The sequence below is a fragment of the Lipophrys pholis genome, assembly GCF_963383615.2.
Source record: "Lipophrys pholis genome assembly, chromosome: 5".
NCBI classification, from domain to species: Eukaryota; Metazoa; Chordata; class Actinopteri; order Blenniiformes; family Blenniidae; genus Lipophrys; species Lipophrys pholis.
The window spans coordinates 12,077,985-12,100,077 of record NC_137628.1 but is presented as its reverse complement, the minus strand read 5'-3'; the positions used below and the strand labels follow the sequence as shown (position 1 = coordinate 12,100,077).

At 41.8% G+C, this 22,093-nt stretch overlaps 4 protein-coding genes across 4 annotated transcripts; all 4 read left to right on the top strand.

The window, feature by feature from the left end:
• Positions 1 to 13,107: 13,107 nt before the first annotated feature.
• Positions 13,108 to 13,419, top strand: LOC308109539 (histone H4; the record flags this gene model as incomplete). Its single annotated transcript, XM_080463148.1, has 1 exon — positions 13,108 to 13,419. One exon carries the CDS (start codon positions 13,108 to 13,110, stop codon positions 13,417 to 13,419), a length of 312 nt encoding a protein of 103 aa, XP_080319274.1.
• A 1,824-nt stretch (positions 13,420 to 15,243) lies between these two features.
• Positions 15,244 to 15,618, top strand: LOC308109537 (histone H2B 1/2-like; the record flags this gene model as incomplete). The annotated part of the gene is made up of 1 exon (XM_080463146.1): positions 15,244 to 15,618. The coding sequence occupies one exon, from the start codon at positions 15,244 to 15,246 to the stop codon at positions 15,616 to 15,618; it is 375 nt and encodes a 124-aa protein (XP_080319272.1).
• A 1,037-nt stretch (positions 15,619 to 16,655) lies between these two features.
• On the top strand, positions 16,656 to 17,042 carry LOC308109533 (histone H2A; the record flags this gene model as incomplete). The annotated part of the gene is made up of 1 exon (XM_080463142.1): positions 16,656 to 17,042. The coding sequence occupies one exon, from the start codon at positions 16,656 to 16,658 to the stop codon at positions 17,040 to 17,042; it is 387 nt and encodes a 128-aa protein (XP_080319268.1).
• A 3,608-nt stretch (positions 17,043 to 20,650) lies between these two features.
• Positions 20,651 to 21,274, top strand: LOC308109529 (histone H1-like; the record flags this gene model as incomplete). The annotated part of the gene is made up of 1 exon (XM_080463135.1): positions 20,651 to 21,274. One exon carries the CDS (start codon positions 20,651 to 20,653, stop codon positions 21,272 to 21,274), a length of 624 nt encoding a protein of 207 aa, XP_080319261.1.
• Between the last annotated feature and the right edge of the window lie 819 nt (positions 21,275 to 22,093).

Here is a 22,093-nt window from a genome sequence, read left to right as displayed (position 1 = left end):
TATTATGTCTTGACCACTATGCACACAATAATTTAAGTCTTCATCTTGTATCGTGTGTCCCAACCGGTATTGACCACTTGAGCAATGTGCTCAAAATTGTCAGAATAGAATTGGTAGTTACAGTTACAGTTGAAACAGAAATTGAGCTGTAGAGCTGTTGTCTCTAGACAAACATGCTGATTACAAAGTGTCCTATGTACTTTTTTTTATTATTTTAAGTGTTTACAGTTAAAGACCTACATCACATCATTATAAACTGCTCAGTTGTGGCCCACCTAAGTATGCCAAGGCTCAAAGTAGTCTGTAATGATGCACTGAGGCTGCTGCTTCGAGTGCCTAGGTGGCATAGTGCCAGTCAATTGTTTGTGTCCACTTGTGTGCCAATGTGTGAGGCATTATAGACAGCTGATGTATTACTTTACGCGTCGACTGGACAAGTCAGAGAACCACGTAATAAAAGCCCGAGTCAGCCCAATGAACAGCTGCTATAGATTTCTTTCTCAGCTGAGGTAGCATTGGTGCAATAGGTTGTATAAATAAAAGGAGAAAATGGACTGGGAGCCATGACACTCTGCAGTTGTTGTTATTGTTCATCTCCTCACGCATGTGCAAAATAACTTTTTATCACAGTCGTGGTGCACATGCACAGTTGCAACATTTCAAAACAGCTGCGTTTCCCCCGGTTTCTATGGAGATGGAGTGGGAGCATCTTTTGCAACTTTTGAAAAGTTTCATCTTGGAAGCTTTCAAAAAGTTGCATTTTCAGTTGCTCTGAGCACCGTTGTCATTTTAATGGTCACCGAAAATGCACCTTGAAAACATTGTCACTTATAAACATAGCCTCTGCATGTAACACCCAGTAAGTGAACACATTTGTGTAATTTGAAGAAAAGTACTTGTCAATAGCACTCATTTCAAAAGACAAAGCAATTAAACACCACAAACATTTAATAACAGCTGATTCAAAAAGTGTCTGAACAAAGCTACTGGACGTTACTCAGAAGTCCCAAGGCTTTTCTGTTAGGTTGAGAACTGAAAAAAGAAAACATGAGGCCACTGTCATCGTCCATTGTTAAACATTTATTCCTAAAAGTGGCACAAATAGTATTGATTTTAAAAAGTGCTGAAGGTGTACCTGAGATATTGCGTTCATCAGAATGAACACATGATGTTACAATGATTGTTAAAATATGCTGTTGCTGGCCTACAGCTGTCACCAGTGCGAGGGCAGATACACTTCATAAATATTGAACTATTTGGGCAATTAGCATTCAAATAAAACTCCACACTCTTTTCGCTTGTATTTGTGGTGATGAAGTTGCTCAGCAGGAGTTTGCCGTTCCACACTGACTGAACCCTCAGTCGAATCGCGTGCCAGCCCTTCGGTAGCATTTAGCATAAATGAGCGCCAAACAGCTGGACGAGGCAGGGGCGCGCCGCCGGCAGTCTTCTGATTGCACACCAGAGGATTCTGGGCATTCTCGTCAACATAACTCAACCAACTCATTTTCTTTTTTTCTTTAAAAAAAAAAAAAATCTCTATTTAAGGCCAAAAACATTGCTCATGTCTATGCAGCTTTAAATGTATACTTTTTTTACTGACAATCAGGAGGTTCAACAGTTTTTACCATTCTTTCTACATATTCTCATGAATAGCTCCTCGAAACTATTGCTTTATGTATTTCTATCTTTTTGTGGTCTCTCGGTAGTGAAAGTGAACTGACAGAGAGCCTGAACCTGATAGACTAAGTTCTAAGGACCAATCTCAAGTCTGCTCTCGGCTAAAATATCAACCAGTCTTCCTTTCACACACAATGACGCCTCGTTCTTTAACCTTCAACTGTTCTTTCCATGCCTGTAATTCCCCTTGTCCTCTCACCTCTGTGATCCTGTCTGTTTTGACATTTTGCAGTCTGCACTTGTCTGACCTGTAATTTCTAGTCAACTCCAACAACTTAGCTTTATAAATGGAGATTAAAGAGGAAGAACAAAGTGTGCTGCACCAGATCATAAAAAAATGACTGGGACATATTCTGGTATGACAGGGAACGCATACCCCCAACTTGAACCAGGGTTTGAATCCCTTCCCACAATCTGGCTGTCTGTCCTGTCCTCTATTTTCCTCTATCGGCCAATGGGAACAGCAGAAAGTCTCCACCTCTGAGTCTGGTTCTGCAGGTTTCTTCCTGTTAAAAGGGGAGCTTTTCCTTTCCACTGTCTTCTCTGCTTGCTCTGCTTGCTCATGTGGAATTGTTGCTGTAAAAGTGTCTTGAAGTGACTGCATTGTATTTGGCACTGTAGAAATGAAATTGAATTGAATTAGAATGTACCCAGTGATAATCACAAATATTCACAAACACACTGGTCTGTGTAGTCTTGCTTCACAAAGCTTTTCCTGATTGAGTCCCTAATTAACCTCTTTTCCTAAACTCATCTGCACAACCTACAAACAACGTGCTGCTGAAAATAATCAATCGATGCGTTCACCAAATAGGTTGCAGTAAATGGACACCTGCTAATTTATTTTACTCTAATCTGTTGACGACATTGTGTGGGTGAGGTCATTATTGTACTTTCAGAAACAAACCCTCAGTTTGGTGCGAAATGGTTATGTTGGAGCAAGGTGGGCCTTAGGGTGGACACTGGTCCTACGTGATGGGGGGAGAGGAGCTGTATGCACGCTGACTCCTGCAGACGCACCATCTGGTGCCCCTGGCAAACAAGGGCAGCCTTATGACCTGGACTGAACACACCCAACACACTACATGAGTGTTTAACAAGCACAGGGACATACAGTTATTCGGGACATAAGAGTGGGGCTAGACAATGAATATGAGGGAAGACATGGGAAAGGAGAGGGAGAAATACATCCTTAATCAAATACCTAGCAATTCAGTTACTATAAGAACTGCGAATAAAAAGGGAAAATCTGTGAAACTGAACTGAGCAATTGTGAGTTGACACTCAAATGCCAAAACTGTACCAATTAGCTTCAAGGTGCTGTTCTCTCCCAAATTCAAAAGCCTGTTTCATGCAAAATGGTTGTGGGTCTGATCCAAGCCTTTCTGTGTGGAGTTTGCATGTTCTCCTTGTGCATGCATTATTTTCACTCCGAGATTCAAACATGAGCTCTTAGGGTTATATTGTTAGTGTGTGTGTGTGTGTGTGTGTGTGTGTGTGTGTGTGTGTGTGTGTGTGTGTGTGTGTGTGTGTGTGTGTGTGTGTGTGTGTGTGTGTGTGTGTGTGTGTCTATCACCCTGATCAAATAAAGCAGGATAGAAGATGGACAGATATGGTTACATATACATAAGTACAAACACAATTTTGGTAGATGGACAATAACAATAGTGTCATGATTGGCAGTCCATATTCTCCTGGGACTTGCTTGTTTTATAGCTGACAGTAATAGCAAACCAACTTGGTCATCTGTCCTTACGGATGTCTGTGTTCTCCCTTTATTAATTTTTTTATAGCATATTGCTCTCTGTTCACATGGTTTCATAATTAAAACAACTAACAGCACCAACCTATGGACCAACACAAAAACTACATTGTTATCAAGGTTTCTGCTGTTTCCATGTAAATCGACATCGTTTTGAAACCGTTGCTATGTACACATAAGACTTAGCTTATTTACTGAAGTTGCAGAGATAGGGTTTAATTGACTGTCCCATCCTGTTTGAAGAAATCATGTGTATTCAGTCTGAGGTTGGTCAAATGCACTACACATGTAAACTCTATTCACACTTGGGTTACCTGAGGGATGTAAAGTAACAGGTCATTTCCAAATTAGCTACTTTATAACAGGTATAAAATAGTCAAGGAACTGTAATACTTTTTGAAACATTAACTGTAACCACTTACTATAATAACTTGAAGAGTCATCGAAGTGACTGATCAGATGCTGGCTATTTTCACAAAAATGCTAACAAACTTGTAAACATGTACTTTTTTCTGCTGTTCATCTCTGATTTAACTGCATTACGATGCAGCTGTTCCATCTCACGCCTTTCCTTTTTCTTTCAGCTCTCTGCTGACGGTTCAAAACCAGGCCAGTGTCTCCCCACAGCAATCTGGAGAATGTCAGTCATTTCTTTGTCACTGTTTCTATCACATCCCCTCAAGAAAACGCTCCATCCATGTCTGTATCAACCAAGTTTTTTAACAGCTCCTCTGCTGTTCAACATCAAATAATACATTGTCGAGATCAGACTGATGAGCTCAATATTCATTGTCAAATGACTTGTTACGATTGCTGTGCAAAATAGTAGGATAGTTCGTACAACACCAGCAACTTAAGCAGTAGTGACATTTAGACCAGCAGAGTTAGCCCAATGTCGCTCACTGTTAAGTGGATCCTGGAGGAGTTTACTCTGAGCCATGCTGCATGATGCATGTTAAAGAGTTTCGGGGTACTGGTATTGGTACCGATGCATCCCTATGACAAAAAAAGAAACACAAACCTTTATGAATCATTTCTTTGGCAGCAATATTCAACAACGAACTCCATATGGTCCTGTGGGACTTCGACTAGGAGACCGCCAAGATGCCCTCTGCACAAAAAAGTAAGTGGAGATGGATTTTTTTTTTAAGATGCATAAATTACCTATGTACTTAAAAAAAACAACTGCGTTGAGATCCATTTTTTTGTGGTTGTTATGAACAATATAAAACAGTCTGTTCCAACTGTTAACAGTGAGCCTCTCACTCCACTGACAAATGGCAAGCCTCTAATGGATTGGGAGCTTCGCTCGGTCAAACCTCTCGACCTGCTCATTGCTTCTTCGCTCAAAGGCTCCATCAAGTGCCAACCCACCAGTGACCGAACCAGGAGAAGCACTGCCGTGTGTGTCTGTGTCTGTCTGCCAGTGTCTGACAAGGGGGAGGTGGAGACTGAGTGTGTGAGGAATGATTGAAGACTGTGTGTGTGTGTGTGTGTGTGTGTGTGTGTGTGTGTGTGTGTGTGTGTGTGTGTGTGTGTGTGTGTGTGTGTGTGTGTGTGTGTACACAGGTCAGTGTCCCCACGGCTTGACACTATTACCCTGTCGAGTGTGCACATGATGGACAGGCCCGTCGTTTGTGCATGTGTGTGTTTCATCCACACCACCGTTGATTGAAAGCCTTTTAGCTTCAGCAGCTGCATATCTAAGCAGACTCTAGCATTGCACTGACCCCTGCTGGTCAGCCCCGGTACTGCCACAAATATCTGCTTCACCCCTCAGTATTCACTGCATGTACAAAAAAAATAATATTTGAACCTTTCTGCTATTGAATGCAATTTTGTAGTACAACACTTGTCAATTATGTCAAAGTATAAATTTATCTGTCAGTGTCGTCACTTACAAAACCTCTTTTATGATTGGCAAAGAGTTATGCGCGAAATCGCTGTGATAAGTAAAGCTTTTTATACTAAATTAACTTATGTGTACATTATAATGGATACATGTTGTTATATTATAGTGGTACTTTGTCAATCGGAAGCATTGGTTCTCCCAGTGGGGATCAAGGAAGCGAGAGATCACATGTACATCCCAAGAATTAACCCGCTCAAAGTTTTTTGCATAGGTTTAAGAAAACCAAAGTAAAGCACTAAAGCACATATACACACACATACAATGCTATACATAAATTGTGTTGAGTGCATACTTAAAAAGCTTGATTTATGTTACAGAGGTGAGTCATCTCTGCAAGTGTCTAGACAAGGAACTCTTTACCACAGCAAAATATGTAAAGGTCATATTACTCTCTGAGTTTATTGAAAATGTTTTTTTTTTTTTTTTAAATAGTCATGTGACGAAATGTACACCATTGTAACCATTTGCATTGTTACAAACGCTTCCAGCGTACAGCATGTCCGCCCTTTGTTGGAGAACTGTTCCATTACATTAGCAGCCGATCATTAAACTTGCAAAATAAAATCCTGTGACAGAGTTCGTAAGCTCTTTTGAACATGGAACCAGCTGCGACCTGTTGGTAAAATCATCCCTATGAGGGTCCACTCCACACAAATTTGCAGATGAATCACAGTGTTGTCATCCAACAGACAAGCGAACACAAACTCAACAGACTTGTAAAATAACCCAATACAGTCACTTAACAATGATCCATTGATTTATGACTGTATTGTTTCACTGAGCTTTTCATACACTAGCAGAAACATCTTAATAGACCTCCTGTCATATGTTCAAAGTGTTTATCTATGATATCTATATGTGTTGACAAACTAATTTCCCACAGGTATGTTTCAAATTTGCAACCCTCAAAGCTTTTTGCTTCTTGTGCTGCTGCTTCCCAGTTACATCAAATCATCCGTGCAAAAAACGCACAGATGCTACCTGCTTGTTGCACATGTTTCCCTCTCATGCCTGCACTTGCTTCTTTTGATTTCATATCTCTCTCTGTGCGCACTAGACCTGTTGTTTCCAACACTCTTTGATCACGCTTTCCAAAACTACCCAACTGTGATCCTGTCTATGTGACAACTCAGAAAAGACCCAAAACAAAACAAAACTGTGTTTGTACTTGGTCTTATTAGCTCTGTGGCGGTTCAATATGTCTCAATATGTCAAGGATATGATCTTGATTGGTTGATGCCTCTTTGACATCTTTACAATCTCTTATCAAACAGTGACATCTGAGATTCTATAAATTTTGTTTCAGCCTCTGAGAGGTAGAAACTCATTAGTCTTGTACTCCTTTGTCACAATTTTCAGTTTTTCTACTCCTGCTTTTTTCCTCCTCAGTGGAGCTCAGCTTCCATCTCATCTACAAATCAACAAATGCTTGTTATGCTTTAAACTATGTGGCCGCTTAGGGTTAATAACTTCTAATAAGATGGATCTGGTCACTGTTTTTTGTTGAGAAAACATGACAAATTCCTTTCAAAATCCCGTGGGCAATTTAAAGGGATGTTTTTGCTTGAATAAACACAATAATAAAACACTGTTTTCTGCTTTACACATAACTGCCAACAACCAAAACCGTTGTAGTCAGTCAGCCATGACAAAATCATACAGTGTTGTCATATGGTTTCCCAGAATGCACATATAACATTCTAACCTATGATCCTGTGGCATTGCAATTTTTGTTGAAAACACACACAAAATTGAGCCGTGAAATTATTATAATTAAATCCTTCGAGATTCTCTGGATAATGGGAAATACCACTGCACAAGGCAGGATAAGACTTCTTGACAGGAAGGACTCTCCAGATCTGGCTAAAGGTGTGTAAGCATGTTGCCTAGCAACCATGTTTCAAATCAGCATGTATTTGCTTACCAAATGCTGAAACAAAATATTTTCAAATGAATAGCCTCTGTTAAACCAACCGTGGTGGGAAAGTTAAGAAACAAATTGCTGAATGTGTCAGCCATCCACAGATGAAACAGGTCCGATTTTTTATTTGGGGTATTGTAACATGTCGTACATTTGTAAATTGAATGTGTAAAAGCAATAGGTGTGACAATTTTTCCACTGTGCTTGTGTTTAAATAATAATAATAATGCATGGATTTTATATAGCGCTTTTTGCATTGTCATTTCAGAAAGGTTTTGCGTTTACACGGCGCCGTTATGAAAAAGATGTTTACACAATGTAGTCAGCATGCCAGGCCACCCGTCTGTGCTGTTGTTTGTTTTTGTAATGAAACAATCCATTTTAGTGACCATCACCAGCCCTATCTGAAGGTAAATGGTCGCACTGCTTTCACAGCTGTTTGAACCTGAAGCCACCATTAGTGCTTTGTGGTACAGTGCATAGATATGAGCTATTGGTGTATATATCAAGCAGATGAAAATGAAGTATAGATCTTCACAGACAGAGAAACACGGAGCTCTTATCCATCATTGTGTCCAGAACAAGGCCAGAACCCTAAGCCGCCTGAAGAGCCACAATGTATATATTGATTTTTCAGGAAACATTATTGTTTCATTCAGATTAATTTTGCAGGGAGGTCATGGTAGGCCACTAGTAGAGTAGGACTTAACTCAGTTTGTTGTTCATGGATGGTCCGTGGGGATTTATGCCTCCGAGGAATGGCCTTCTCTTGTCTCTTCAATCATGCCGTTAAGTGTCTTCAAATTAAAAGCCCTGAAGAAGTACACGTCAGTGATGGTGGCCAACCAAAAAGCAGACTCAAACACAATAATACAGGAAGAACCAGGGTGCGGTGATGCAGACAAGACAGGTGAGTATCAAAATAAAACAGAAACAGAGAGGAGGTTTTTTTTTTGTAAAAGCTGCAATTTTTTTAAAAGGACAGGGATGAGGCTGAGAACACATTGTCTAACTCAGTGAGAGATCGACATGGCTGGACATTCATTTTTAATGTTGTCCTAGGTACCATTAACAGAGACACGTCAGAGGACCTCAGGCTATGTTTGAGGGCATAAGGAATTAAACATTCAACAATGTACTCAAATGCAAGACCTGTCGTTGCCTCAAATGCCAAAGCTAAAATATTAAAGTAATTTCAAAAAGCTGCTGGAATGCTCTATCAACTGTGGCTCCGTTGGAGGAAGTGGGTTGAATCTCTTATCTCACTCCGTACGTGAAACTGTCCTTAATAATATTAACGAATAATAGATTTAATTTTCATATCATAAAAAATAAACATAAAAAAACATAAAAACAGGTCAAGTCAAGCACGCAGTGTCCAATTAAAGTGAATAAGCAAGTCTGAACAGGTGGGTTTAGTGATGTGATGGAGTCTGACTGTCTTGTGTTTAGGGGGGAGAGAGTTCCAGAGTCTGGGAGCTGAGCAGCTTAAGGCTCGGGCACCAAAATACTGAGGCGTGATGAGAAGTCCAGCAGACGTTGAGCCGAGGGTGCAGGAGGGAGTGTGTTCATGGAGGAGGTCTGTGGCAGTAGAGCACGCCACCGCCGGGTTCCCCCACAGAGGCACGGAGTCAAGAGTTCCAGAAATCATTGTTTTGTTAAAGTTGAACCAATCTCACACACCACGTCTGCACACAGGCTTTTCAGCCTGTCTTCCGCCTGTCCCCCCGTGTGTCCGGCGGCTCCTCCTGATTCCTATCAGGGGCTTAATCACCTCTCTGCCACAAGGTCACAGAAGTCAGTGGGGGCGAGATTGTGGAGCGCTTTGTGGGTGAGGAGAAGGTTTTTGCACTGGATGCGGTAATGAAGAGGGAGCCAGTGGAGTTGGATGAGAACAAAGGGTGATGTGGTGTGATGATCCGGGAGGGCCGAGTTCTGAATGATCTGTAGTTTGTTTATGAGTTTGGTTGGGAGGTTGTTGAATGAAGTTTTATTTTGGTTGTTTACGTTCTACAATTACATATTCCCTTCAAGAACACAATTCTCACAACCAAAAAATGTTGTTTTGGCAGAAGCAATGTTTTGTTTTTTTTCCCCAGCCCACCCAGTGTTGCAGCTGATCAGCTAAACCACAAGCGGTGGAGATTTATTTTAGGATTAACAACATCAGAATTAAATTTGGCTGTAACTCCTGCACTGGCCTTTTTGCAGATTAGTGATCCGATCATGTATTAGCAATTGAAGGGATGAATGCTGGGTAATAACAATGGAGAAGGGCACTAAATGATGTTTAGACACCTTACACTATGAGCGGAGCAGAATTAGACGTCAAGTTAATTCTGGTGGTGGTGTACAGCTTATGTGTATGTTCCTATTTTCTCCAAATTTACTCACAGAATGTTTACCTCAGACCTCTGTCATCTCATACAACCCTGGACGTGATGTAACCGCAACGGAGCACAAAAAAACAACACAGTTAATGGGCTCATTGATGCTGAATGGGGTTTCTGCAATGAACTGGACAAAGAGTCCTTCCCACCTGTTGAAAGAGAGTTTCATGAGGACTGTCATGAAAGTGGTTGGGCTTTTTCATGGGGAAGAGGCCAGTTAACAGAACCAATAGTGTATCACACTCATGCATGACAATACCTCATTTGAATAGTTACACCTGTACGCTCTTTGTATTTTTCTGATTAGAAACATAATAGGCTGTGTACTGATGGGTGCTTGTAGAGTGGTTTGCTCACCTTGGCAACAGCTCCACCACCGAGTGGCAAACGATTCTTCGATTATTATTTGGAGAGATAAACAGGCACATAAAGCTCTACATGGGGACCTGGAGTCCATTCATCTGTCCCACACTGGGGAAATACTGATTGTTTAGCGTTTTTTTTTTTTTTTTGTTCTTGCTCTTTTTCTTTGGGACTGCAATTGTTTTTCAACGCAGTCAGAGGATGAAATCCCCACAGAAAACCACACACGGATGTGAACACTGATGGCCTACAAACTGTCTAGACCAACTGTGAATATCAAAGAGGGAGGAAGAGAAAGAAAGAAAGAAAGAAAGAAAGAAAGAAAGAAAGAAACACAAAGAACGCTTCTTGTGCATTTCCACATCCTGTTGTGATCGTGTCATCTCATCACCTGCAGAAGCAGGCTTAGCGATAGCTTGGGTTAGGGGACAGAGAGGAAAACGTAGGGCAAAGATAATAAGAAATGAGCAACAGAAAATAGAAACGTTGTAAGTCTAACCTTAAAAGTAGAGACTATGTCAGTGTTAGATATTTTAATGCTCTCAGGATTCTGCACGTTCCACAGCTGTGGCTGACTATGGAAATCAGACCTGAGATAGTGAAGCGTTTGACAATTATTTATTTAACAAAGACATTCTCGCCACATGGTAGCTTGCACAGGACAACCGTGCCCTCGCCAACTTAAGGCAGGAAAGACGGAATGAAACTAAGGAAACCCACAGTTTCGAATGAGAGAGGCAGATTTCCGCCATCCGGGTCCTCCCTGTGACCCTTGACCACCCCGGCCAATCACAGTGGACTCCTGTCCTCGGAGGCGGGCTCCAGTTTGCCAGGCTGCAGGGGGGTCCTTGTTTACATATTGACACCTATTGTCTCTGAGTATCACTGTGCTCACAAAATTATGGCAAAATTCACAGAATAATTAAAAGCTGTTGTCTCTGTAACATCAAGTTAAAATACTCCAATATCAGCCTCCTTAACTGGATTTGGGAGTTGGTTCCACCCGAGAGGAGCCTGATAGCTCAATGCTCTGCCGCCCATAGTTTTAGAAAACCTAAGAACCTCCAGTAAGCAGCAATCCCAGAACCAAGTGTTCTTCTTGGGTGATATGTGATGAACAGATCTTTAAGATATGATGGAGCCTTGATAAGAGCTTTGGTTAAAAGAAGGATTTTAAATCCTATTCTAGCGAAGGAAGAGAAGCAAATATTGGAGTGATAAGATCTCTCTTGCTGGTTCCTGTCAGTACTCTTGCTGCAGAATTTTCAATCAATTGAGGACTTCTTAAGCAGTTATTGGGACATCCCGATAACAGGGAATTTCAATTGTGTACTCTGGATGTAACAAATGCATGGATTAGTTTCTCAGCGTCACTCCGAGTCAACATGTTTCTGATGTTAGAGACGTTACAGGTGATAGAAAGCAGTCCTGCAGACTTGCTTGTAGTGGGAGCAATAGAAGTTAATGGAGTGTTTTCTGATAATATTCTCTACAAGGATTATAGATAAGATGAAAAGTATGGGTCCTATCCCAGAACCTGATGGAACTTCATGTTTAACGAAATGGAACCTGATAAATATGATTGTATGCTGTATCCTTAACTCCAATGATGTGTTCTAGTCTCTGTAGTAGGATGCTATGGCCAATAGTATAAAATGCAGCACTGAGATCTAACTGGACAAGAACAGAGACCAGTCCTTTGTCCGAGGCCATGAGAAGATTGTAGGGAAAATCAACTTTGACTTGAACTCTATCTGTGCTGTGATGAGCTGTAATACCTGACTGAAAAGACAGAACGTTTACATATAAATGGATGCATAGCTGAATTTTTAAAATAAGGAGAAGGTTGGATATTGGCCTGTAAGTTGTTAAAGCACCTGGATCAACGGTTGGCTTTTCAAGAAGACGTTTAATACCAGCAACCTTCAAGGCATTTGGTATGGTATATTGCCTGTTAAGTGCTCTGATCTCGTACTCACTCTCTTGAAGCTTGCAATGACTACTCTTTATCAGAAAAATAGAACCAGAGTTTTTGCTGAAAGGAAAAGCCGAGCTGTTGATATTTTGTGTTGGTCTCTGTTTATTGTAAGCTCCCTTGGCAACATCATTCTTTTTAGTGTTGAAATCTTTGTTCTACACACCGTGGTTCCTATTCAAGGAGCCTGAGACAAATCACTGCACAGCATCAGTCGACTCAAATTTGAGTCATGGTATCACTGCACTGTGAAAATAACCATGATCTATGACCTATTACATAATATTCCCGTTGAAGTATCTTAACACTGAGATCATCTGTATTCACTGAGCTCGACTCATGAAGCTTCACGAACCACTTTCTTTATTTTCTGACTCCACAGATGGTGCTCTTGGTTTGAAGATAGAGGCTGAAGGACTGGCAATGAAGTATGTTTTCAAACTATTGATGAACATTTGTTGAACAGACAACGCCATCTCGTGGGCCCTAAAAATAAATGTAATAAAGTTCATGAATCTTCATTTGGCCATCCCTCCTCTAGAGTATCTATATTCTAGAAACACCTCTGAAGCTGTGACATCAACTCAGGACCACAAGTCAAGAACTGCCTACTTCTGATATCTTGTTTTATCACATTGGATCTAAAATCACGCAAAACACACAAAATAACAAAAGGACAAAACATTGTTATTATTACTGTGGAAACCATGAACCTATTTGAGGGACTGTTTTTCACAAAGTATGCAAACATAAATTATGAATTCCAAAATCCTATGTTTAAACTTTTGCAATTCGACACTATTTACAAATGTATTACATTGAGCTATCACAAGTTAATTGTGTCACTGTTAAAAACACTTTCTGTCCAACTTCACACAAAGATCCATCTCAGTCTGACATTTTGATTGTGTGTTGATCCTCTTGGTGTCCAGCAGGAGGCAGCGATCCAACGACTTTCTCCTCCTTCCCGCAACACAACACCACAGAGGAGATTGGTCACATGTTTATGAGACCCTGTCTTCTCCTACGTCCTCAAATGTGAGAGATAAATGCGTGTTGGTGCAGCAGAGACTTCATTCGGTACATCTACTGTAAGCAGTGAAAATGAGCGGCAGAGGAAAGGGAGGAAAAGGACTCGGCAAAGGAGGCGCTAAGCGTCACCGTAAAGTTCTCCGTGATAACATCCAGGGAATCACCAAGCCCGCTATCCGCCGTCTGGCTCGCCGCGGTGGAGTGAAGCGGATCTCCGGTCTCATCTACGAGGAGACCCGCGGTGTGTTGAAAGTCTTCCTGGAGAACGTCATCCGTGATGCCGTCACCTACACCGAGCACGCCAAGAGGAAGACCGTGACCGCCATGGATGTGGTGTATGCTCTCAAGAGGCAGGGACGTACTCTGTACGGCTTCGGAGGTTAAGCTGCTGCAGCATCCTCGCAACAACCAAAGGCCCTTTTCAGGGCCCCCTACACTTCCTAAAGAGTTTGTTCTGTTAAACTACATATATAATAGTTCTCGGATATACTTCCCATCTAGATTAGATGGAGAATTGTGTGTGTGTGTGTGTCCTAAACATGGTCATTTCACACACCTGCAATAAAACAGCAGGAACACAAACACTCCCCAAAGCCCCCACATGCATCAACTTCACTTGCCATAATATACTTCATTGTCATCTAAAGTGACAGGCTAAAAGCATATGAAGCAGGAGAAAATGGTAGAAACACTTTAATTAAATGTGGATCTTATTGTGCTAGTATCATTTATTAATACCAATGTAGATATAGATATTATTGATATGCCCAAAACTGGTTTGTGTTTAAAAATCCAATGTTTAGATGTACAATGTCATTTAAATCATGGTAGTACCTACGGGCACACATATTCATAATACATTGTTTAGAACGGACAGTTGGAAACAACCAAATCACTTCATGCAGAGTAGAAGTACTCGGAGCAATGTCTTGCCCTGAAGTGATATGTTTTTTCTGATGTCAAGTAAAGTCGGACTACTTTTTCTATATGAGTAACAACCAGAACCAAAGTGGCCAAACAATATAAAAAGCCAGATTCAAACCAAATATTGACAGAGAGTCAAAGTGTGATCAAAATGAACACAGTATTCATTTGCACATATTTGATACTGGAAAATGTGTTTAATAGCTCACTAAAGGTTACACCTTTATTACAGTTTCTACATTGTCTATCCCCTCTGTGGATGATTTCTGCAAATTTCTGAAATGACAGAGCTCTGCTGTCATGGCTCTGCAGGAGGCCAGCGAGGCTTACCTGGTGGGCCTGTTTGAGGACACCAACCTGTGCGCCATCCACGCCAAGAGGGTCACCATCATGCCCAAAGACATCCAGCTGGCCCGCCGCATCCGTGGAGAGAGAGCTTAAAGCTTCAGTCTGCTGCTTGGAAAACAAACAACAACAATGGCTCTTTTAAGAGCCACTACTGTGTCAGAGAGCTGCTTTCTCACATCTGTTTCATGGTCTCATCGGTTCATACAACATTAAAAAAACAAAACACATCCACACACAACAGATACAACAGTGCAGCATATTTTGTGCTGTTTAAAGCAGTAATTGCAAAGTGGATGAATGATTTCTTGTAAATGGTTTTCCGGAGTGGTGCCGGGGGTGGGAGCAGTCCTCGATAATGAGGGTGGCTTTCTTCACCACCAAGGATATTTTACTGGTCTGATTTATTTTGTGGGATTTTTGTTTTGGTGGTAGTAGTGATGAAATGTTCTGTTAAAGAAATAATTTTCATTGAGTGTAAACATGCTTGTTCAGATTTCGTTGTACTGGTGTTAATACCGGACATAATTTATTAATTAACTTGAACATTGTATTCAGATATATTTAAAACTCTTTCGCAATATTTATTTGTTATATTATAATAAATTATAATATATTATAAATTTCAAAAGTGATTACACACACAATGTATTCCCAAATATTTTTTTTAACATTTCCAGACTTTAAAAACAAATTCATGATTACTCGTAAATATTTAATTCGGTCGACCTATTTAGTTTCGCGCTTCTTTGCACAAATTATTGGAGTTGGCGGGCAGTCTAACGTTCAGATCAACGAAAATAAGATCCCTCCCTCTCAGCGGAAGGACGACAACCAATCATAGACAGGGGACAGCACAGCCTTATCTGCATGCAGCCTGTATAAGAAAGACTCCGTCCACCCACTGATACTCATCACCTTGTTCTGTGAGTAATCATCATGCCTGAACCCACCAAGCCTGCCCCCAAGAAGGGCTCCAAGAAAGCCGTGAGCAAGACCGCCGGCAAAGGAGGCAAGAAGAGGAGAAAGACCAGGAAGGAGAGCTACGCCATCTACGTGTACAAGGTGCTGAAGCAGGTCCACCCCGACACCGGCATCTCGTCCAAGGCCATGAGCATCATGAACTCGTTCGTCAACGACATCTTTGAGCGCATCGCCTCCGAGGCGTCTCGTCTGGCTCACTACAACAAGCGCTCCACCATCTCTTCCAGGGAGATCCAGACTGCCGTGCGTCTCCTGCTGCCCGGTGAGCTGGCCAAGCACGCTGTGTCTGAGGGCACCAAGGCCGTCACCAAGTACACCAGCTCCAAGTAAACAGCTCTGCTGATCCAAACCCAACGGCTCTTTTAAGAGCCACACAATTAATCTGAAGGTCATCTCTGGTTCTTGTTATACCTATAATTACTTACTGTGAACAACAGCTGTTTCAATTTTTCCTAAATATTGGTACAGTATGCAATGACGTAAAATATGCCATCTTGATGTAGGCACTATTGTAGAAGCACACACTTATTTGAATTAGGCATTAGACTTCATATAAATATCACCAAATATTGAATAATTTACTGTCATAATCTTGAACACTGTACTGTTAATGCTGATAGTGGGAGGAAAGACCAGTCCAATCTCGATTTTAGATCATTAAACCACTATAAACTAAAGTGTTTTTCTCCTTCAAAATCTACTCCTAATGCTATTACTTATGTGAATAACTGAACAGGAATATGTTAACACTACATACGTGTGTTTGGGGGGGGGCAGTTTAGTGTCACTGTTCCATTTCATCTCTAATCGACATGATTTAACTGTAGTTTATACACCCTATACAGATTGTAATTTCAGAAAATAATGTCCTGATACTTCAACACTACTCAATCAGGAAAAGAGAAGGTACATGGATTAACTCCTTCCACACTGATTTTGATCCGTCAACTGTGGCTCCACGCCAAATTGAACACAATCAGTGTGAATGACGTCACGCTGAAACATATCTCTGATATCGTGCACAATGAATAACTTCACAATTTGGCCAATGAATGTGAGCGATGGCAATTAGGAACCTTGTTTTTCAAATAGGTTTTGTGTTCTTGTGGACTGCAGTAGGTGGTAAAACGTGATGAGTTTAGTAGTGCCTCGAGAAGAAACCCGCTCCTCAGTGCGAGCTTCTGATTGGAGGAAAGTTGGTTCAAACTAGTGTCTCTGAAGCTGAGCGCGAGTCAGTCTGCTGGAAGCTGCTTCTCTCATTGGTGCGTCACGGACTGGCTCGCGCCCTCCGCCCTTATATAAAGCAGACTTTAGCCACACAGCGCTCCAGTTTGACTGAGAATCAACTCGACAAACACTTTGACAAAATGAGCGGCAGAGGAAAGACCGGAGGCAAAGCCAGAGCGAAGGCCAAGACCCGCTCGTCTCGTGCGGGACTCCAGTTCCCGGTGGGTCGTGTCCACAGGCTCCTGCGTAAAGGAAACTACGCTCAGCGTGTGGGAGCCGGCGCTCCCGTGTACCTGGCGGCGGTGCTGGAGTACCTGACCGCTGAGATCCTGGAGCTGGCTGGAAACGCTGCCCGCGACAACAAGAAGACCAGAATCATCCCCCGTCACCTGCAGCTGGCGGTGCGCAACGACGAGGAGCTCAACAAGCTGCTGGGTGGAGTGACCATCGCTCAGGGCGGCGTGCTGCCCAACATCCAGGCTGTGCTGCTGCCCAAGAAGACCGAGAAGGCGACCAAGGCCAAGTAAACTCGGACACTGATCAACAAAACATAACGGCTCTTTTAAGAGCCACGCATGTCTCACAAAGAGCAACAGATCCTCTAAACACGGAGTTCGTAGCAGAATATAAAGTTGCTGAAATGAGATGATCTACATTTTAGTGTATAGCAGTATTGCACACTTTAAATAAAAAAAAAAAAAATAATTGGATTCATGACGATGCATTGGTCTCAACCATATACTCCATTATCAAGTTGTTAATCTTTATGAATTTGTATGACCTTTTACAAGTGGTTTCTATGTATTCCCTTTGGTTTATTCGTTAAACCTCTAATGTACAAGACAATTGCTCAGAACAAATTAGAGCAAATATTTTTAGGATGGAGCAGCATGCATGCATATATAGGTGAGAATCTGAAACAAAGTATCTCTCATTGCATTGGTATTTGATATCTATACAAATATGTAATTAATGTTGCTGCTTAGATCCATCTCCCTACTAGTACAGTCTGTAATGATTGCATAACTGGGACTTTTGGAGTTTATCCAACTTTCAATCATGTAGTTTTTGGTCAATTTCCAATTTTCAAATGCTTTTTATTTTGAAATGGCATAAGAATACCTGTGCCCTATTCACAAAGCATCCTAAGGCTAAAAGTAGCTCTTAATGATTCAGTGACGCACTACCGGCTCGATCGTGCAGGAATAATGTTTGTTGTCGACCTCATCAAGGATGAGCTTATTTCTCCCACACAGCGAAGCAACGCAATAGCGGCTGAGATGAAGGTGATTACAACACTGCGATTCCTGGCTACAGGGAAGAAGCAGCAGTGTGGCGGTGATGACTGGGGTCAGGAAGTTTTAGGCTAAGGCCCCGTTTACACGACAACGAATTTGAGTGTATCCGCAAAACTTTCTTCACTTTTGGGGGGTCCTGTTACACGGCACCAGTTTACGGATGCACTGTATCCTCAAAGTTTTTAGTCCGGCTCTCCAGGTGGAAAGATTCTTTCACGGCCGCTATTCCCTCCTGCAGAGACTGTCCGGAGGCAACAGAGCCTGTTACTGCGCATGCACATCTCTCCTCCTCCCTCCCGCTCATTCAGTTGTAAGCAAACATGGCGGCCGAGTAGTGGTACGACCCGCGGTCTATATTCTAGTTTTATCGTCCAGATCAGTAGTTTAACAGTTGTGACTCACCCCTGATAGCATCCGATGTGTCATCAGTCCATATAGCGTATTGTTCTCTGCACACGTCTGTGTAGTTTCATTACCAAATCAATTAACAGTGCGCTCCAGTGGCCCGGCATACTATCTACGTCGTTGTTTCTGTGTCCGCTGCTGCAGTGTAAACGCACTCCTTTGTTTTTTTAGAGGATTAGGTGTTGTCACGTGAAATGTTGTCGTGTAAACAGGGTCTAAGTTCGGAGCTCACTGAGAGACTCTGAGATGCTTTGTGAATACAAGCACTGCATAGTAACTGAGTTAAGTAGTAGTAGCCTGAGATGGTCTACTATCACTGGGACATGGAATGACCTCAAGACAACTGAAATATTGCAGTTATTCCCACATTTTTTATTTTGAAGTACAACATGATATTGTAAAAATATAAGTAATATTGACTTAATATGGTATTGAAAAGAATATTGGAATTCCCACCCATACGATATTTAAATTAACCCGTAGTAGCTTTTATCTTGAATAAATAATTATTTTAGATGAGTTCTCAAGGATTCATGGTACTGTGATTGGAGCGTTTATTTTTAAATCAGTTCGCGGACATAGTACACTGCATGCTTGATCATTGATAGCAGACGACAGTCGCTGTGCAGGGTTGCTTGACTTTATTTTTGAACCTGCGGGCTGACTTCACCACAGTCAAATACGACTTTATTTTAAAAGATTTTTTTAATTTTACAGTAGTCTGCCATTATCAAGGAACAGATGTGACAATGACACCAAATTAATACAGTTTGAAGTATTAACTCATCTTGAGATGGGAAACGTGTTGAAAAAGTAATAAAATGAAGTATGCACTGCTATGAGATGCATATTTACAGGAAGCAGAAGTGAAAAGTGTCAGTTGTGAGAATGTATTACGATGACAGTTCATCGACACATCACTAATCCGGAAGTGTTTTCTTTTTAGGCCACATTATATTAAATAGAATACCTCTGTCCTCCGCATGTTAGCCATGATCACATCAACATGAGGCCTCGTTGCAATGTGATAATAAAGTGCAAATTCATTCAAATCATGCATTTGATGCAGAAACCAATGGAAACCATGTGGGATGAGGAGAACCGTACCCTGATCAGTTGGAGAGGGATTATGCTCCACATAATCTGAACTCAGTGACACTGGATTGAGTGTGTAAACGTGTTGCAGGTGACAGATACACATTTCTATCTTTGGGCTCAGGTAGATGATTCAGAGCTGTCCTTAGTGATGATCTTAGATGTTAAACAGTTCTTCATATCGTAACTCTTTATCCAACAATCAGGATTACTTTTACAAAGAAAATAAAATCTGTCCTTAACTTTGGCTGCTTGATTATGACTGCAGAATAATGTGTGAATGGAGATGGTTATTATTCAGAATTCGATCACTTTATTAATCCCTCAGGGAAATTCTGTGACATGGCTCCACACAGACACTATTAGGCACAGAATGAAACGGTTTTAATAAAATTAAACAAGAAATATTAATGTCCATTAACCCCCCTCCTTGCACCATTTGTGTTAACCCTAAGTAAATCAACTAAAGGTAAACTAAACAGTTCAGAAGGAAGAAATTAACTGGTTTAAGATGTTACCATCATCAACTCAAAACCATTCAACACAGATTGGATGTATTCCAATATTAAAAGAGGAATTTGATGTTGTACTGTGAACACAACCAGCTTAATTCCTTCAACACTAATAATCAAGCTTTGTTTTTCTTGTTTATTGTCTTATGTTAAACCTCAAAATGATCACGTTGACAACAATGTGGTATTCACTTTAATTTATTTTTCCTGTCGAAATTAAATGTTTAAAGTAATAATCTGAATGAGCTCTCCCTACAGCTGATGTCAGAAACGAGCTGGCTGCGCTCTGCTTCCGCCTCCATCAGTGTGTTTGCTGCTCCTACAAAATCATCACTTTACCACAAAGTGCTCATCAGCGGTGGAAAGTTTCTGCTCGGACTCTGTGAAAAAGCGTGTGCTGAAGCTGTAAAGTGTGTTTTAGTGGCTAATTACTGCGTGTGAAGGTATTTTCTTGTAGAAAAGAGAGGCACAAGTCGCTGAGCAGCGCTGAGTTCCGGGCTGAATGTGTGACTTTTGAAGGCTCCAGTAAGGAACTGCAGAGATCCTGAGGAGTGAATGTGAGCTGAACATGAAGAGACAGCAGTCCGCTGTGGGCTCCTTCAGTTTCAGTCTGCAGCGATGCTCACAAAGTCATTTGAAACTCTTTTTTCTCCGCACAGAAAACACAAGTGACACCGTTCAGCCTGCACACAGAAGCCGGGAACTGGGTTGAGTCTCCACGGTTCTCATGGTGTGTTTAAGTCCCGCCTGCTGCTCGGAGATTTTCATCTGCGCTCGGACTCTCGTTGTTTGTCGACTAGAAATCTCAGCTTGTTATTTAGAAGAATGGCAGAAGTCGCTCCAGCCGCCGCTGCCGCTCCGGCAAAGCCGAAGGCCGCCAAGAAGAAGTCCGTCCCGAAGAAGGCCGGCCCCAGCGTGAGCGAGCTCATCGTGAAAGCTGTGGCCGCTTCCAAGGAGCGGAGCGGCGTGTCGCTGGCCGCCCTCAAGAAGAATCTGGCTGCCGGAGGCTACGATGTGGAGAAGAACAACGCCCGCGTCAAGACCGCCGTCAAGAGCCTGCTGGCCAAGGGGACTCTGGTCCATACCAAGGGGACCGGGGCCTCCGGCTCCTTCAAGATGAGCAAGAAGCCCGACACCAAGGACGCCAAGCCCGCAAAGAAAGCGGCTCCTAAAGCCAAGAAGCCCGCCGCCAAGAAAGCTGTAGCAGCTAAAAAGCCCAAGGCAGCAGCCAAGAAGACAGCAGCTGCTAAGAAGTCTCCCAAGAAGGCCGCGAAACCCGCAGCGGCCAAGAAACCAGCAACTAAGAGCCCCAAGAAGGCCACCAAGAGCCCCAAGAAGGTGATGAAGAAGAAGGCCCCCGCAGCAAAGAAAGCACCTGCAGCCAAGAAAGCCCCTGCAAAGAAGGCTGCTAAACCCAAAGCCAAGAAGACGGCAGCCAAGAAGAAGTGAGCTCTCACTCCAACCAACACTCAGCAAAGGCTCTTCTAAGAGCCACCACAGCTTCAGTAAAGAGATCAGTCCTGATCACTATTCCTGCAACACTGCACACAATCATGGTTCCTCCATGTCTCCTCAGGGGGACTCTTGTTTATCATGTCGCTCTTCACCTAAAGTCTTTGGGACACAGTGTTGGAAGATGTTCTGACAACTGATTCCAGCTGCAGCTCAACTCATTGAGAGCTTTGAAACTTGAAAATACTTATAGTAATTACATTAGGTTGAACTAATATAAAAAGTAGGGTAATAACTTCAAATATTTCACTTATCTAGAAAGGAGTGGAAGTTCCACTGATAGAAGTTATGTGGTCATTCACCTTTTCCTTTAAGAAAATGCAATTACTTTTCAGCATCACTTTAGACTACATTTTTATACACGTTTAGCACAATAAAATGCAGCACATAGTTCTTTACAGGATAAAAAAATTAAAGGTCCACCCATCTGCCCTTGGATATAAATGTGCAATTGCTTTTCAGGGTTTTTCTTTTGGTTTTATTTTCATTCCAGGCATTTGACATTTCAAACATGCAAGCACATTTGTACATGGATGTAGCTATATCTATCACACACACACACACACACACACACACACACACACACACACACACACACACACACACACACACACACACACACACACACACACACACACACACACACACACTCTGTATTGATTATTTATATATATATAAAGATTAAAGGTCATATCAATGTTTGTAAATGGGTACTGGACACATGAACTTATTATTGAAATGGATTTCTAAAATGAC